Source organism: Oryctolagus cuniculus, chromosome 11, assembly GCF_051225735.1.
Source record: "Oryctolagus cuniculus isolate XC-2025 breed Fujian yellow rabbit chromosome 11, ASM5122573v1, whole genome shotgun sequence".
In the NCBI taxonomy this organism is placed as follows: Eukaryota; Metazoa; Chordata; class Mammalia; order Lagomorpha; family Leporidae; genus Oryctolagus; species Oryctolagus cuniculus.
In genome coordinates, this window is record NC_142877.1 from 3,328,752 (window position 1) to 3,344,204 (window position 15,453).

At 60.1% G+C, this 15,453-nt stretch overlaps 1 protein-coding gene across 2 annotated transcripts; it reads right to left on the reverse strand.

Annotated features, from left to right (window-relative positions):
* On the reverse strand, positions 1-5,281 carry TUBB1 (tubulin beta 1 class VI). Of its 2 annotated transcripts, XM_070051372.2 has the most exons (5): positions 5,021-5,162; positions 3,940-4,148; positions 1,914-2,022; positions 1,456-1,566; positions 1-1,362 (listed from the first exon to the last, which is right to left on the reverse strand). In XM_070051372.2, exons 4-5 carry the CDS (start codon positions 1,514-1,516, stop codon positions 284-286), a joined length of 1,140 nt encoding a protein of 379 aa, XP_069907473.1. In that variant the 5' UTR covers positions 1,517-1,566; positions 1,914-2,022; positions 3,940-4,148; positions 5,021-5,162; the 3' UTR covers positions 1-283. The 2 variants fall into 2 exon arrangements, with proteins under 2 accessions (XP_069907473.1, XP_002721854.1); XM_002721808.6 differs by lacking the exon at positions 3,940-4,148 and having other exon boundaries at positions 5,021-5,281.
* Between the last annotated feature and the right edge of the window lie 10,172 nt (positions 5,282-15,453).

Consider the following 15,453-nt stretch of genomic DNA (forward strand, 5'->3'; position numbering starts at 1 on the left):
CAGTGTGGGTTTGTTTTTTTTTTTTTTTTTTTTTTTGCATCAAACTTATCTTTGAATTCCATTTCTCCGTGAACTTTTTGCAGTACCCTCAGAAATTCACTTGACAATGAGAAGTTAATCAAGTGTGCACTGAATATCAAACTCTGGTTAGCAGATGTCAGCAGGAGACCGAGTGCCCATCAGCCCTTCCCCCGCCCCCTCCCGCGGCAGTGCCCGTGCCAGAGCAGGTGCGTCGGCGTGCTGCAGTGCAGGGCGGGCCCGACAGGACCCCCGAGGTGCTCCCTCACGGCTGAGGGTCCTCCGCATCTCGTTCCACCTCGGCCTCCTGCTCGGCCTCGTCCTCCAGGGCCGCCGTGGCGTCCTGGAATTGCTGGTACTCAGACACCAGGTCGTGGATGTTGCTTTCGGCTTCCCCAAACTCGCTCACATCCATCCCTTCACTCGTGTACCAGTGCACGAAGGCTTTCCTCTTGAACATGGCCGAGAAGTGCTCGGACACCCTGCCGAAGAGCTCCTGGATGGCCGTGTTGTTGCCTATGAAGGTGGCGGCCATGTTCAGCCCGCGGGGCGGGATGTCGCAGACGGCCACCTTGACGTTGTTGGGGATCCACTCCACGAAGCAGCTGCTGTGCCTGGTCTGCACGGACAGCAGCTGCTGGTCCACCTCCTTGGTGGACATCTTGCCACGGAAGATGCAGGCCACCGTCAGGTAGCGGCCCCGGCGGGGGTCGCAGGCAGCCATGGTGTTGCGGGCGTCAAACATCTGCTGGGTGAGCTCGGCCACGGACAGGGCCCGGTACTGCTGGCTGCCCTGGGCTGTGAGCGGAGCAAAGCCCGGCATGAAGAAGTGCAGGCGCGGGAAGGGCACCATGTTCACGGCCAGCTTGCGCAGGTCGGCGTTGAGCTGGCCGGGGAAGCGCAGGGAGGTGGTGATGCCACTCATGGTCAGGGACACCAGGTGGTTGAGGTCGCTGTAGGTGGGCGTGGTCAGCTTGAGCGTGCGGAAGCAGATGTCGTAGAGGGCCTCGTTGTCGATGCAGAAGCAGGCGTCCGTGTTCTCGATGAGCTGGTGGATGGACAGCACGGCGTTGTAGGGCTCCACCACCGTGTCCGAGACCTTGGGCGAGGGCATGACGCTGAAGGAGTTGAGGATGCGGTCGGGGTACTCCTCGCGGATCTTGTTCATGAGCAGGGTGCCCATGCCCGAGCCCGTGCCCCCGCCCAGGGAGTGGACGATCTGGAAGCCCTGCAGACAGTCGCAGTTCTCGCTCTCGCTCCTCACCACGTCCATGACGGTCTCCATCAGCTCAGCTCCCTCGGTGTAGTGGCCCTTGGCCCAGTTGTTGCCAGCCCCAGAGTTCCCTGTGGCAAGGAGGAGGTGAGAGGTGAGGCGAGAAGGGCACCAGCAGGAGGCATCCTCAGCTCTGCCTGCCGGAACCTTCCGGAAAAACCTACCGTGCACAAAACTGTCCGGCTGAAAGAGGGCCCCCAGCCTGCTTGACCGGATGCTGTCCATCGTCCCCGGCTCCAGGTCCACCAGGACTGCTCGGGGCACGTATTTCCTACCTGTGTAGAAAAATAGGAAGAAGTCAGCAAACTCTTGTTTTTCCAGAAGTTAATGTTTCATCAGAATAGATCCTTGTGACGCTGGTCAGATAAAAAGGAGAACAGAGCCCCCATCCCCCGTCCCCGGCTGCTTTGCTTGCTGAGTCGCCCCCGACAGACCCTGCGCCTGCCTGTGGGAAATGGCTCTGCTGTGCTTGCCCTGCTGGCCCGCTCAGCGCCTCTGCCCCGGCCCTGCCTCTCGGGCTCTGCTGCTCCGCTGTGCACGCCACCGTGGCTTTGGCGTCTTGCTGTCCTGTGAGCCTGTGCCCTCTGCCTGCCCAAGCCCCAGGCTGCTGGCGCTGCCCTACCGTAGGCTTCATTGTAGTACACGCTGAGTCTCTCCAGCTGCAAGGCAGAGGCCCCGCAGTCGCTCCCCGCTGCGTCGATGCCGTGCTCCTCGCCGATCACCTCCCAGAACTGAAAGCAGAGGCAGGAGGTCGGTGCTGGGGAGGCCGAGAGTGGGGGCGCCGGGGCCCGGCCCTGCGTAAACGACTACTCCACAGCGTGATTCAGTGTTGACCAGGTGGCAGCATTCCAAACCCCCCAAACACCTTAAATAAAATGTCAAGGGGGCCGGCGCTGTGGCATAGCAGGTAAAGCCGCCGCCTGCAGAGCTGGCATCCCATATGGGCGCCTGTTCGAGACCCGGCTGCTCCGCTTCCGATCCAGCTCTCTGCTGTGGCCTGGGAAAGCCGTGGAAGATGGCCCAAGTCCTCGGGCCCCTGCACCCACGTGGGAGACCAGGATGAAGCTCCTGGCTCCTGGCTTCAGATCAGCTCAGCTCCACTCCAATTGCTGCAGCCAGTTGGGGAGTGAACCAGCGGATGGAAGACCTCTCTCTCTTTCTTCTCTGTCTCTCTCTGCCTCTCCTCCTCTCTCTGTGTAACTCTGACTTTCAAATAAATAAATAAATCTTTATAAACAAAAATAAATAAAATGTCGAACTTGTAAGATTTCAAATTAGATTTTGTTCCTGTGAAAACCAACCCATTGCCTGTATTAACGCTGTGGTGTAGCTCATCTCTCCTTGTAGTGCTCCAGGCTAGCAGGGTGTGGATCCTATTAAAAGAACACAAACTGAATTCTTACCCAATTCCACAGTAATATCCCATTTCACTTTGGGGATTTCTTTTCATGAACTTCTTCCCAAAAATGTATAATTAGTACTTCTGTGCACAATTTTAAGTGATATGGGGGTTTTCTGGGTTTTTTTGTTTGTGTTTTTCTTGTTTGTTTTTTTTTTTTTTTAAGATTTATTTATGTGGGTATTTCAACAGCAGAATGACAGATTTTTTCCATCTGCTGGTTCACTCCCCCTGATAGTTGCAGTGCCCCAGGCTCAGCCAGGCTGAAGCCAGGAGCCGGGCACTCCCAGCTGGGCCTCCCTGGTGGGTGGCAGGGCCCAAGTACTTGAGCCACCTCCCATCATCTTCCCAAAGGCAGGAAGCTGGATCAAAGCGGAGCAGCCAGGACTGGAAATGGCACTCCGATATCGCAGGCCGCGGCTCAACCTGCTCCCCCACCACGCCAGCCCCGGCAGTGTGTATTTTTGATGATCAGGTGGACGCAGGATTCAGAACTGCACGCTGTGTTCCTGCGTGGCGATCACGTGTGGTTGTGAAGAGACACCGTGTGGAGGCAGTGCCGGCAGCCCCTCTGCTCACCCCGGGGGAGCGCAGATGGAAGCGCGGTTAACACGCTTGCGCGTGTGCTTTCCCAGCCTCCTGTGCGACAGCCCCGCTCCGGCCTTGGCCTCTGTTTCGTAGCCCCCCACCAGCGCTGTCCAGGGAGGGGAAGAGAAACCCAGGCTGTCAGACGCTGCACGTCACGTCTGTCTGAAGTGTGGCCCCGACCCTGCCACAGCTGGCGACACCCTATCTGGCCCGTGCACTCGCTCTCCACGCTATCTTCTGACTGCAGAGTGGGGGTGGGGCCGGGGGGCTGGGGCCTCCCCTGCTCCGGGGGCTAATTGTGGGCCTTATTGTCACTGCGGGCCGGAAGGGTGACCCAGGGTTCTCCGTCCCGGCCTGAGCACGTCTCCGTTCCTGTCACGGCAGTGTCCCCGCGATAGCCGGGCGGAGGAAGCAACCCGAGTGTCCCCGGGGCACGGGTGGATAAGCCAAAGGCGGCCCCCAGCGCAGTGGGGTGTCCTCCGCTGGGGTGAGCCGCAGAGGGAAGCCTGCGCGGCTGCGCTGACAGCGACCAGCTTCCTAGAGAGGGGGAAGGGCCCGGGGCTGGGGGCCGGGTGGGGTGGGGATGAGGCCTTGGCACTCAGGTGCAGAGCTTCGCTTTAGAAAGATGGAAACGCTTTGGGGTGGGATGCGCAGTACTTGCCTAGTGCTGCTGCGTGTGCACCTAAGAATGGTTCAGAAGGTACATTCTGTGTACACTTCACGGAGAAACGTTTCAAATCCCTCTTTCAGGCTGCACAGTGTCCAGGTGTGTGGGCAGCGCGTGTTTTGTTCCCTTTGTCTGTTGCCGGACACCTGGACTGTTTCCTCTCTTGGATATCCCAAGGTTCCTCTCTTAAAACATATTTATCTCTGTGAAAGGCAGCATGACAGAGAGGGTGGAAGAGGCACAGAGAGAGACCTTCCATCCCCTGGTTCATTCCCCCAGTGCCCGCAACAGCCAAGGCCGGCCCAGACCAAAACCCAGGGGCCAGGAACCCCGGCCAGGTCTCCCACGTGGGTGGCAGGCACAAAGCACTTCAGCCATCGTCTGCTGCGTCCCAGGCCTGTGAGCAGGGAGCTGGATTGGAAACAGCAACAGGTACTCCAACCAGCACTGCCGGTGTCCCGAGCAGCGACTTAACCCACGGCGCCGCCAGCTTACCCCAAACTAAGGTCTCAAGGCAGGCATTTCACACCCTGGCTTTTAATGCAACCCATGCCAGTAAAACTTGTCGACAACAAGAACACAGTTAGACAGGTGCCTTCCAGCACCGCTGCTGACCCCAGAACTAAGGTGGGAGACTTGTGCGCAGGCACCTGTTTTCTTAAGGTGTTAGCAAGCGAGTCCAAGGTTCTCTACGGAAAATGTAAACCGGAGGAGAGAAATACCACTTATATTCCAGAGGACATTTTCGAATTGTTTCTGTCATTGCACACAAAAACTTTGTTAGGTTTCCCTCTTCAGTCTCCATCACAGGTGAAATAAAACAGGAGTTGTCATTATTCTCATTGTTGTACTTTACACCATAAAGAAGGGAGGAGAGGGCGAGACGGCGCCTCCCTCCCCTGGGAGACCTCTGCCAGCGAAGCTTCGGGAAGCTGCTCTGTTGTTAGGTCCGGGAGGCTCATCACAGATTTGGCGACAGTAAACGGGGGGCGTGTGCATCACCCACAGGTAACTACAGTCTCTCCAAAGACATTGTTTAAGAACGAGGCACTTAGCCCCGGCCGGCTTCACTCACCTTGGCTCCGATCTGGTTGCCACACTGGCCAATCTGGATGTGGACGATTTCACGCATCCTTGCCTTGCGCCAAGCGGAGGATCTGCAAGGACTCCTGAGGCTGGGAGAGCCGCCGGTCACCGCTGTGAGCCCCGCACGACCCTGGTCGTCACAGGCGTGGACCAGCTGACCAGGCCACCTTCCCAGAGAGGCCTTGAGGGTGTGTCCAGCCCAGAGCCCGGCCCCAGCGCTGCTCTGTTCTCCCCTTATCACCGATGTGGAAGGGGGTGTGCTTTCCTCTCCCAGCCCACAATGTTGCCCACTCATTTCCTGGGGTGTGAGCGCAGGGCTGGCGCCATTCGCAGGCCTTGCCCTGCCGGCCCCTGGGCGCTGCCCCAGGGCTCTCGGCTCCCAGGGAGACCACCCCCACCCCACGGGCTCTGCCATCCCATCACTGGGCCTGTCCTCAGCCCTTAGGTGTGGACCTAAAGTCACCCGCGGCCTGGGGTGACTGGGGGAACACGGCTGGCCAGTGTTTATTTTTAACCTGCAAGCATTAACAGGAAAACAACTGATATTTATGATAATAAAATATTAAGAAAAGGTCGCTTTATGAACTTGGCCCACGTGTGAAGGTGACAGATCCTTAGGAGCCGGAGAAACCACAAGAGACAAACGCTTGTGGCTGTGGGGGTGCAGCAGGTTAGGCCGCCGCCTGCGGCTCCAGCGTCCCATTCGCGAGCACCAGTTCAAGTCCTGGCTGCTCCGCTCCCGCTCCCGCTCCTGCTCCCGCTCCGGCTCCCTACTAATGCAACCTGAGAAGGCAGCGGACGATGGCCCAGGTGCTGGGGCCCTGCGCCCACGTGGGAGAGGCAGGTGGAGCTCCAGGCTCCTGGCTTTGATCTAACCCAGCCCCAGCCATTGTGGCCATTTGGGGAGTGAGCCAGCGGTTGGGAGATCTCTCTCTCTCTCTGTCTCTCTGTAACTCTGCCTTTCACATAAATTAATAGAGAGAGAGGGAGAGAGAGAGAAAATCCACACTCCCCAGCTCGACTTCCAGCCAGGATTCTCCCAACCTGACCCCAACTACACTCCCAGTGCCTCTTCCACGCTGTTGCTCTGAGCCGTGTGCCACGAGGGAGCTGGGGAATGACGCACCGGGACGCTGGGTCCCCACCCTCACGCGCCACCCCTGCTCTTCTGCAGGCTGCCCTGCCACCGTCCGCCTCCCCGCCCCGCACCTGCAGGGCTCCGGTGCCCCCAGCGCCCTCCGGCCCTCTGCCCTGTTGCCCCATTGCTCTTCTCACGGTGCCTGTGATTTGCTGTTTGTCAGAATTTCCCCGTCCAAGTCTCCAAGCGCCAAGGGGAACCCCGACGGCACAGCCCAGCACTCGGAAGCCGGCTCTCTTGCCTGCTGGTCCTCAGCCCCCTGAGCTCCCAGCAAAGGTCCAAAACCAGCCCCAGACTGCATCACCTCTGAGTGGGGGGCTGCCTGCCCGACGCCCGCTCAGCGTCCCTGCCGGGGGGAGGGGGGCGGGCAGCGACCAGCAGGTGGTGGCTCTAGGGCCAGTACCCCTCCCCCAGGAATTGGAAGACCGGCTTCCACAGAAGGCGGGAGAGGATGGAGAAGCAGCAGGAGTGTGGGCTTGTGAGACAGCAGAGCCGGTGAAGGGCTGCTTTGTGCCCCTGGAGCTCGGGGGGCGGGGGCGGGGACAGGAAGAGGTCTCACTCCTGACGGCCCTGGGGACAAGGGCAGCCCGGGAGCACCCGCTTCTGTAGCCGCTCCTCAGAGTCTCCACGGCAGGTCCCTCCATGGAGCAGTCGCAGACAGGGACCACCGGCCAGGTGTGCCTTGGGCTGGGCGGCAGGAATGACAGGTGGATGCAGGCATAGCACCCTCCCTTGAACTGGCTTATTTGGGAAAAGCCCCTCTGGCTCTGACTACCACCCCACAGGGTGTGGACCCAGAGGCAGGGCCGACCTGGCTCAGAGCCCCCGCTCTCCCGCCTCTGACCACACCAGCGACCCTGGCTGCCGTGGAGGAGTCAAACCCTGACACCCTGGCTCCCCGTGGTCCATGAGGGGTCTCTGCCTCCGCCGTGCCCCGATCCTGACGCCCCACCTCGGTGTACTCCCCATCGGGCCTGGTGGGGCCCAAGGTGTGAGGTGAGGAACAGGGCAGGAGGGCTACTGACGGCATGGCGGGGGGGGGCCTGGGGCTGCGTCCGGAGGGGGTTAAGCAGAAGGGAATCCAGAGATGGGGACGGAGGACAGGGCTGGGGGCTGGGGGCTCCTTGCCGCCATTGTCGAGCGCCCGCAGCGTGCCCCGTGCCCCCAGGCCAGATCTGGGACCAGGAAAAGGGCTGCCCCAAAGGACTTGCTAGGACAGTCATCAAAATCTAAATTCAGACTGAATATCGGGACCTGGTCCTGTGTCCTGACCTGGAGTGTGGTATGTGGTTACGTAAGCCAAAGACCTTGTTTTCAGGGGATATGTATAGGACAGGGGGGCTTCAAAACGTTCGAGGAAAATGGAATTTAAAGATACGTTTATTTTGGTGCATAAAAGGTTAAAATCTGGGGCCGGTGCTGTGACGCAGCCGGTTAAAGCCCCGGCCTGCACTGCTGACATCCCATATGGGCACTGGTTCGAGTCCCATCTGCTCCACTTCATTCCAGCTCTCTGCTGTGGCCTGGGAAAGCAATGGAAGATGGCCCAAGTCCCTGGGACCCTGAACCTGTGTGGGAGACCCGGAAGAAGCTCCTGGCTCCCGGCTTCAGACTGGCTCAGCTCCGGCCATTGCAGCCGATTGGGGAGTGAACCAGTGGAGGGAAAACCGACCTCTCTCTCTCTCTCTCTCTCTCTCTCTCTCCCCCCCCCCCCCTGCCTCTCCCTCTGCCTCTGCCTCTGCCTCTGCCTCTCTGTAACTCTGAGTTTCAAATAAATAAATCTTAAAAAAAAAAAATCTTTAGCAAGGTCGAAGTGCCTGCCTACCCACGCCTTGAAAGCTTCCAATTGGGGCTGGCTCTGTGGTGCAGCGGGTTAACGCCCTGGCCTGAAGTGCCAGCATCCCATATGGGCGCCAGTTCAAGACCCAGCTGCTCCACTTCCCATCCAGCTCTCTGCTACGGCCTGGGAAAGCAGTGGAAGATGGCCCAAGCCCCTGCACTCGCGTGGGAGACCCGGAGGAGGCTCCTGGCTTCAGATCAGCACAGCTCCGGCCGTTGCAGCCAATTGGGGAGTGAACCATCTTAAAAAAAGAAAAGAAAAGCTTCCAATCTTAGGAGAACCGCAAGGGAGGGTAATTCCTCCTGAGCCCCCTGTTTACTGTAAACCAAATCAGGCCCGCACCCTTCTGGTGGCTCTTGGTGGCCAGACAGAAGATTTTGATGGGTTTTGTCCCCACCTTGGAACTGAATGTCAAGTGTTTTTTTCTTCCCCAAAATTGTGCTTAAAAACCCCAGCACCACCGGCTCCTTCGGGTTTTTCCTCTTGCAGCCCCCTCCGTGCCGCTCTGGCCGGAGGTCCCTGGCTCTAACAAATCTTGCTTCTACATCTCTGTCCTGTCCACGTGGAAGCAAAGACCTGAGGTAGTAAGATTTTCTCATTTTCTCCGCTGTTTCACCATGTGAGCTGCTGCCCCAGGGACCCCGGCCTCGCATAACAGAACCCCGGCTGCCCGCCCGATCCACCTCCCTGCAGATGGGCCTGGGAAAGCGGGGTGGGGGTGGGGGCGGCCCAAGAGCTTTGGCCCCTGATCTGCGTGGGAGACCTGGAGGAGGAAGCTCCTGGCGCCTGGCTTCGGCCTGGCCCAGCCCAGCCGTTGCAGCCATTTGAGGGGTGGACCAGCGGATGGAGGACCTCTCTGCCTGTCTCCTTTCCCTCGGTCACACCGTCTTTCAAAGAAAGGAAGGGAGGGAAAAGCCGTGTGTGCACTTAAGAAGACTTGTTCTGCACCAAAAGCTCCTGGTACTGGTACTGGGAGATGCCGGCGGCTCGCTGCAGCGCCCTGGCACGTACAGAAAGCACCGTCGGCAGCCAGACACGTGGTGGCCCTGTCCAGCCTCCCTCCGGGGCCAAGGCCTGTGCTCCTGAGCCCTCCATTCTCAGACACTTGCGAAGTGCAAAGGGAGCTAGCTCCCTTGCCGGAGACACCGCGGCCACGGCCACGGCCACTGCCACTGCGGGCACGCTGGGCCCTGTTTGCCCACTACTTAGACGCATGCCTTATCTCCCCGCCAGCCAGGAGCTGCCGGTGTCACGTCACCTTTGAGTCCCCAGCGTGCCTGAAACCACGCAGGGCCTCGGTAAATGTTTGTTAAGTGCACGCCAACAGCTGGGCGCACTTGGGCAGCGATGCTCAGAACAGCAAGTCTCCTTCCAGCCAGTGAGGCGTGGGTTCGCGCGCGTGGCCGTCTCGTGCTAGGGCAGGGACGTGGCGCCCAAGGACTCCTCCTCCGTTCCCTAGGAGGTGGTCTAGGCTGAAAGTGCGAACTGTGAAACCTGGTCACTGGGGGCGGCTGTGGATTCCAACCGCAGGGAGCTATTCCGGGAAGGTGGCGCAGCCAGGCGGGCCACAGCCTCCCGCCAGGGGTCCCCTGGGCTGGGCCGGGGGCCTTTCTGCTCTTTCTGAATTCGCCTTTGCCGCAGGGGCAGGCTAGGCTCCCTGTGTGCCGAGCTCCCTCCCCAGGGCAAATTCCTCTTGGTCATCTCAGTTTGCTTAGGGAGAGGAAACAGCCAGGGCTCCAGATGGGAGCTTAAAAGGTTTTTCTGTTAATGGGGCAGTTGGCAAAGGGGGGAGAAAAGAGAAGTCCTGTTTGCTTTGATTCCTGTATCGCCAGCACTGTTTACTCAGTCTCGGGTGCTGAGCTTTGGCCGTGGGGCTGGGGGGGGGGGTGGGGGCAGACACGGGAGAGCTGGCAGGTTCTGGGGCAGGGGAGGGGCCGAGCCGAGCCTGGGCGCCCGGCGGGCCCAGCTCCTCCCGGAACCTGGATTTTTTTCATCTGTACAAGAGGGCGACAAGCGACAAGTCTAGGGAGGGAAGTGACAACGGGGCTCTCTGTGTGGACAGGTCCAGCTGTTCCCCACCCCTGGCTGGAGTGGCTACCGGCCCAGCGGGCCATCGGCACCAAAACAGCCGGGCAGACCAAGGGGTGGGAGACGCAGCCCGTGTGGACCCAGCTCTCCCGTCCTCTTCCAAGGAAAGAGCCCCCCCTCCGACTGCCGGTGTAGTGCGTGCCAGGGCCGTGGCGCACGGGCCGTGCCAAGGGAAGTGACCCTCTCCGGGGCACAGGTGCCTGGTGCCCCCTTGGAGAAGCTGCTATCACTTGAACTCTGTTCCCCTGCCAGGACAACGGGGACGCCGGGCCCTGACCTGCAGTGGGGGTGGGTTACCCGCAGCCGCCCGTTCGACAGATCCGTGACTCCCAGAGGCGGGTTAGCAACGACTGGGTGCCGGCGCACAGCTGCGGCAAGACTTGCCCAGGCGGGCAGAGGGCAGCAGGAGGCCCACTGCCCGAGACGCCAGCTCCCCCGGCGGCTCCACGACCTCGGTGCGCACGCAGCTTCTGGGCAGCACGCCTTTTCCCGGATGACACCGGCGGCTAGTGCGGGGCCAGGGCGAGGAAGATAAGAAAACCCAGGGTCAGCAGCCAGCAGCTTCCAGACCTCCCCGGTGCTGCCCCAGCCGTTCCCACAGTCAGCAGGAGCTCCGTGTGGCAAACGAAGCATAATTAGGGGGAAAGCAGAGTACTGAGAGGCATTGACTTGGTCCGTCCCCGGTTTTCCACTTGCCTCTTGGAGTTCCTTGAGCAAGTCCGAGAAGACTGCTGGCTCCAGTGTGTGCTTGTGATTCAGGAGCCGAAATTCTCCCAAATGTCTCAGCAAGAAAGTGACCCCCGGGGGGCCCTCACGAGTGAGTCGGCGTGTGCGCGGGGGAGCCGAGCTCCCCTTTCTTGCCTCTCACCGGGAAAGCCAGTTCTGGGAGGCAGAATGGCCAGAGGAGAGGAGCCAGGTTCCGCGGCTCCACGGAGCACTTCCGAGCTGCTTCCCCTACAGGTGAAACGCTCGTGGCGCCACAGCACGCGGGCTCCCAGGGCCCAGCCTGCAGCCCAGCCGTGGGAACGCCTCCCACTGCTTCGGCACCCCGGGCTGTGGCATCTCCGCTGTGCGGGAGGAGACACGCACACACACGCACACACGCACACACGCACGCCAGCCCTTGCTTCCCACGGCTGCGGCCCTGCAGGGGACGGACACATGGGCTGCGTCTTTCCCACCCCCCTGAGTGGGCAGCTTCTGACGAGCGCTGCTCTGTGGCACAGACAGCACCTGGAGCAGAAATCAAACAGAAATGTAAACTTCTGTGCACAACACCACTCCCGTGCGAGTCTCTGAAATCCGTCCGCTTGTCCAACAAATCCTGGCTGAGTACTGTCCAGGGGGCTTAATGGATCTCAGAAAGATAGGAGTACTGAGTTAAGGGGTACTGAGTACTGGGTTAAGGGGCCACCTGCAGCGCCGGCATCCCACATGGGCACCAGTTCAAGTCCCGGCTGCTCCACTTCCGATCCAGCTCCCTGCTCTGGCCAGGGAAAGCAGTGGAAGATGGCCCAGGTCCTTGGACTCCTGCACCCACGTGGGAGACCCAGAGGAACCTTGTTATGTATTTCTGTTAGGCCATCACAAAACACACCAAACACCGGAGTAAGGGAAAGGGTTTATTGGGGAAAACCCAGCAGACCAGAGGGAAGAGGTGAGGAGGGAGAAGGAGAGTAAGAAAGAGGAGAGAGGGGAGTGAGAGAGGAGAGGAGGCTGGAGAGAGAGAAGAGAGAAGCCAAGAGAGACGAGAGGAGGAGAGGAGAGCAGAGGAGAGGAGCCCAGAGAGCACGTGATCAGGAAGGGGCCCTTTTAAAACTTTGCCAGGGGGCGGGCAGCGAATCCCATTAGGATGGGGGTGGAGCTGACACAGGTAGTTGGGCCATGTGGCCACCAGGCTTCCAGCAATGGCGGCCCAGGATGTAAATCAGGTGTAGATCGCGCCACAGATAAAATGGCGCCATTTTCCGAACAAACCTAGCTCTTGGCTTTGGCCTGGCCCAGCCCAGGTCATTCCAGCCATCTGGGGAATGAACCAGCAGATGGAAGATCTGTTTCTCTCTCTCTCTCTGACTTTGAAATAAATAAATAAATCTTTAAAAGAAATGTGGGTTCTCTGCTATGGCCTGGGAAAGTAGTGGAGGACGGCCCAAGTCCTTGGGCCCCTGCACCCACGTGGAGGACCCGGAAGAGGCTCCTGGCTCCTGGCTCCTGGCTTCTGATTGGCACAGCTCTGGCCATTGCGGCCATCTGGAGAGTGAACCAGCAGATGGAAGACCTCTCTCTCTCTCTCTCTGCCTCTCCTCTCTCTGTGTAACTCTGACTTTCAAGTAAATAAATAAACCTGAAAGGAAGGAAAGAAGGGAGGGAGGAAAGAAGGAAATAAGACGTGGGCCCTGCCCTCCAGGGACCTGGGGGTGACAGCAGCCTCCCACCCTCCTGCTCTCTCCCTGGCCCCCTCATGTAGCCTACAGAGCGCCACCCCTCTGGAGCTGGGGGGGTTCACCCTGTTTGTTAGGAGCAGAGATGGAAGCCTATTCAGGTCAGAACCGAAACAGCATGGCAGATCCCGGGGCCCGGCGAGTTGCCAAGAGCAGGTGGGGGCCGAGCAGCATCGCGGGAGCCCCAGCACTCACATCACCCTCCCCTCCTCCTGGCCCCGCCCCCTCCCCACCTCTGTCTTCGGCAACTCCCTCCCTGGCCTTCGAGGGCCCTGTGAGAGCACACACCCCTCTCCTAGCGATCTCCCCCACCACTCTCCTGGTAAAACTGTTACCGGAGAAACTGCAGGGTTCTTGTCTTCGCGCAAGAAAGAATTCAGGCGTGAGACAGAGAGTAGTGGGAGGTAAAATAGCAAGGTTTATTAGGGAAGGGACATCCGTAAGGATGGATGGACACCTCTCCAGACAGAGCCTGAGAGACTGGGGGGTAGAGGTTCCATGGTTGAGTGGAGAGAGTACACCTGGCCAGGCCAGGTGGGCTCAGCAGAGAGGCAGAGGGCTGAGCGCGCAGTCCCGTTGAGGCCGGGGGTTTAAGGAGATGGGTGTTTGTCTTCACACACCTCCTCCTGAAACAAAGGACTTTATGGCTGTAAATATTAAGAAGCCCCTATCTGAGTTTTCCCCTGAAGGTATCAGACAGGAGGAAGCCTAGCTGGCGCCATCCTGGGTTCAGAGGAAGGGTGAGCAGGCCCCCCTGGAGAATGGGGATCAGAGCAGGGTGTTTGAGATGCAGACACTGGGCTGCACCGGGAGACTGTGGGAGACTGTCAGGCAGAAGGGGCGGGGCCCCCACCTGGCAGGTTATCAGGTAGGAGGGGGCGGGGCAGGATGCGAAGGCCGGGCTGCCCCTGAAGCATTGTCAGGGTGACTTTGAGATGCAGATGCAGATGCTGGACACAGACGTCTTCTCTTTAGGCCTTTATGTCACACACACGTAAGCTCATAACTGACTTCCTACCTAACAAAACCAGGACCTCTTAGATGGCAGGTGTGTTCCGGGTGCCTCCAAAAACGCACACACCAGTAAGACATGGCCGAGAGGCCACCGGGCAGGGCAGCGGGGAGGCAGGTGGAAGAGGCCAGGACAGCTTCCGGCCAGTTGGTGGGGGAAGAGGCAATGACGGGCGGGGACGTGGGGCCCCACTGTGGCGGTGCTGGGAGCACCGGGCTCCCTGCAGCTGTGGGCTGGGGTGGGGGTGGTCTGCCCAGCTCAGCTGTGGCCTCCGTGGGCTTCCTCTGGGTCCCCACGTCTGACCGTGTGCTCACGCTGGGGCCTCAGCACAGCCCCGTCCTTCCCCGTGAGGCTTCCTTGCAGGGCCTCGCCGGCTGCCCTCGAGGGCGGTTCTAGACCAGGCTCTGCAGAGCCGCGGCACCCGGGACAGAGCCTCAGCTCCCTGCAGGCAGGGACCTGGCTCCTTGCTGTGCACCCAGGCTGGGAGCAGAGGCCTCAACACGTGCTGACGGCCTGACTTCAGAGGGGACGATGAAGCCCCCCCTTCGGTGAGACCCTGCTGGTGAATTCACAGGGTGACGGCAGCAGGGGGCAGGGTGTGTGCCGTGCGTGCCGCACCCCAGGCTGCAGCCGTGTATTCCACAGCTAATGCTGACAAGGCCAACCTCACGAATGGGACCCCAGGGAGCCACGGCCACGGCCACAGCCAAGCAAGAGCGTGCAGCCGGCCACGGTGCAGCCAGGCCAGGGTGGGGCGAGCGGCACGCCCGAGCCACTCAACGGGGAGGCCCTTGCAGCGCAGGCATCCGGGAGCTCCCACGAGCTCCTGACCCATTGACCGAGTGGACGAGGGGGAGGCCCTGCAGCCGGCGAGGAAACCAAGTGCCCGCAAAGCCAGACTGGCCCCCCGCGCGCTGTCCACTCCCTCCAAACAAACGCTGGTATCCAGGATGTGGCTGACTCGGGAATGTGCAATAATAGGAAATGTGTGCCTCTCGCTGAGGCGGGAGCCAGACAATGCGGCACAAAGCAGGAAGGGAGAAGGGGTTTGGAAGCCATTCCCAGCGAGCGAGGGCCCTCGCCGCCCCAGGTGGGGAAGGTGGGCCCGCTCCAGCCTCGCCGCCGAACACGGTGGCCCCTGCTCTTTATCAGGCCGAGGGGCAAGACCAACCTTATTTTTAGAAATGAATAGGTTTTTGTGTCTGTGGCCTTGGGTTGTATGTTTGCCAGGGCACGCTGGGATTTAAAAGAGAGAGACTACTAGATTCAAGCCGGCCTCCTGGGAGCCGAGGCTAACTCAGGCCTCTTGGCTCCTGTGGAGTCCCTGCATCCCTGTAAAATGGGGTGACAGTGCCTACTCCCCCGCCCCACCTGACGAAGTTGTGCCAAGGATCCAAGGAGTCTGCAGGCTCCCCCGGAATGTCGTTGGCTCAGTCCCCTGCCCTCCAGGAGCAGGGACGACCTGTCATCTTCGAGAGGAAACACACGGCCTCACTGTGCCTGCTTGCTTGCTTTTCATTAAAGAAGATGCATTTACTCCTTTATGAGAGGTAGAGTCACAGAGAAGGGGAGAGAGAGAGGTGGATGACCTCCCATCCGCTGGGTCACTCCCCAGACAGCTGCCACGCTGGCTGGGGCTTGGCCAGGCTGGAGTTCAGGCCAGGGGGGCCTCTCGGGCAGAAGGGCTCCAGGGCCTGGGCTGAGCCTGCCCGTCTGGGGCTCAGACGAGCGGGTGAGTCACCACCCAGCACATGACCTCACTGACACCTGTCAGGAGGAACACACCGGGCAGGTCCCCAGGCTGCCGAGCAGGTGAGTCTAATGAGAAGACAGCCCTGGGGACAAGCTCCACCTTCGTGAGCGCCCAGGCCAGCAGGCTTTTGAAGGGTGCCCCGTGCTTCCC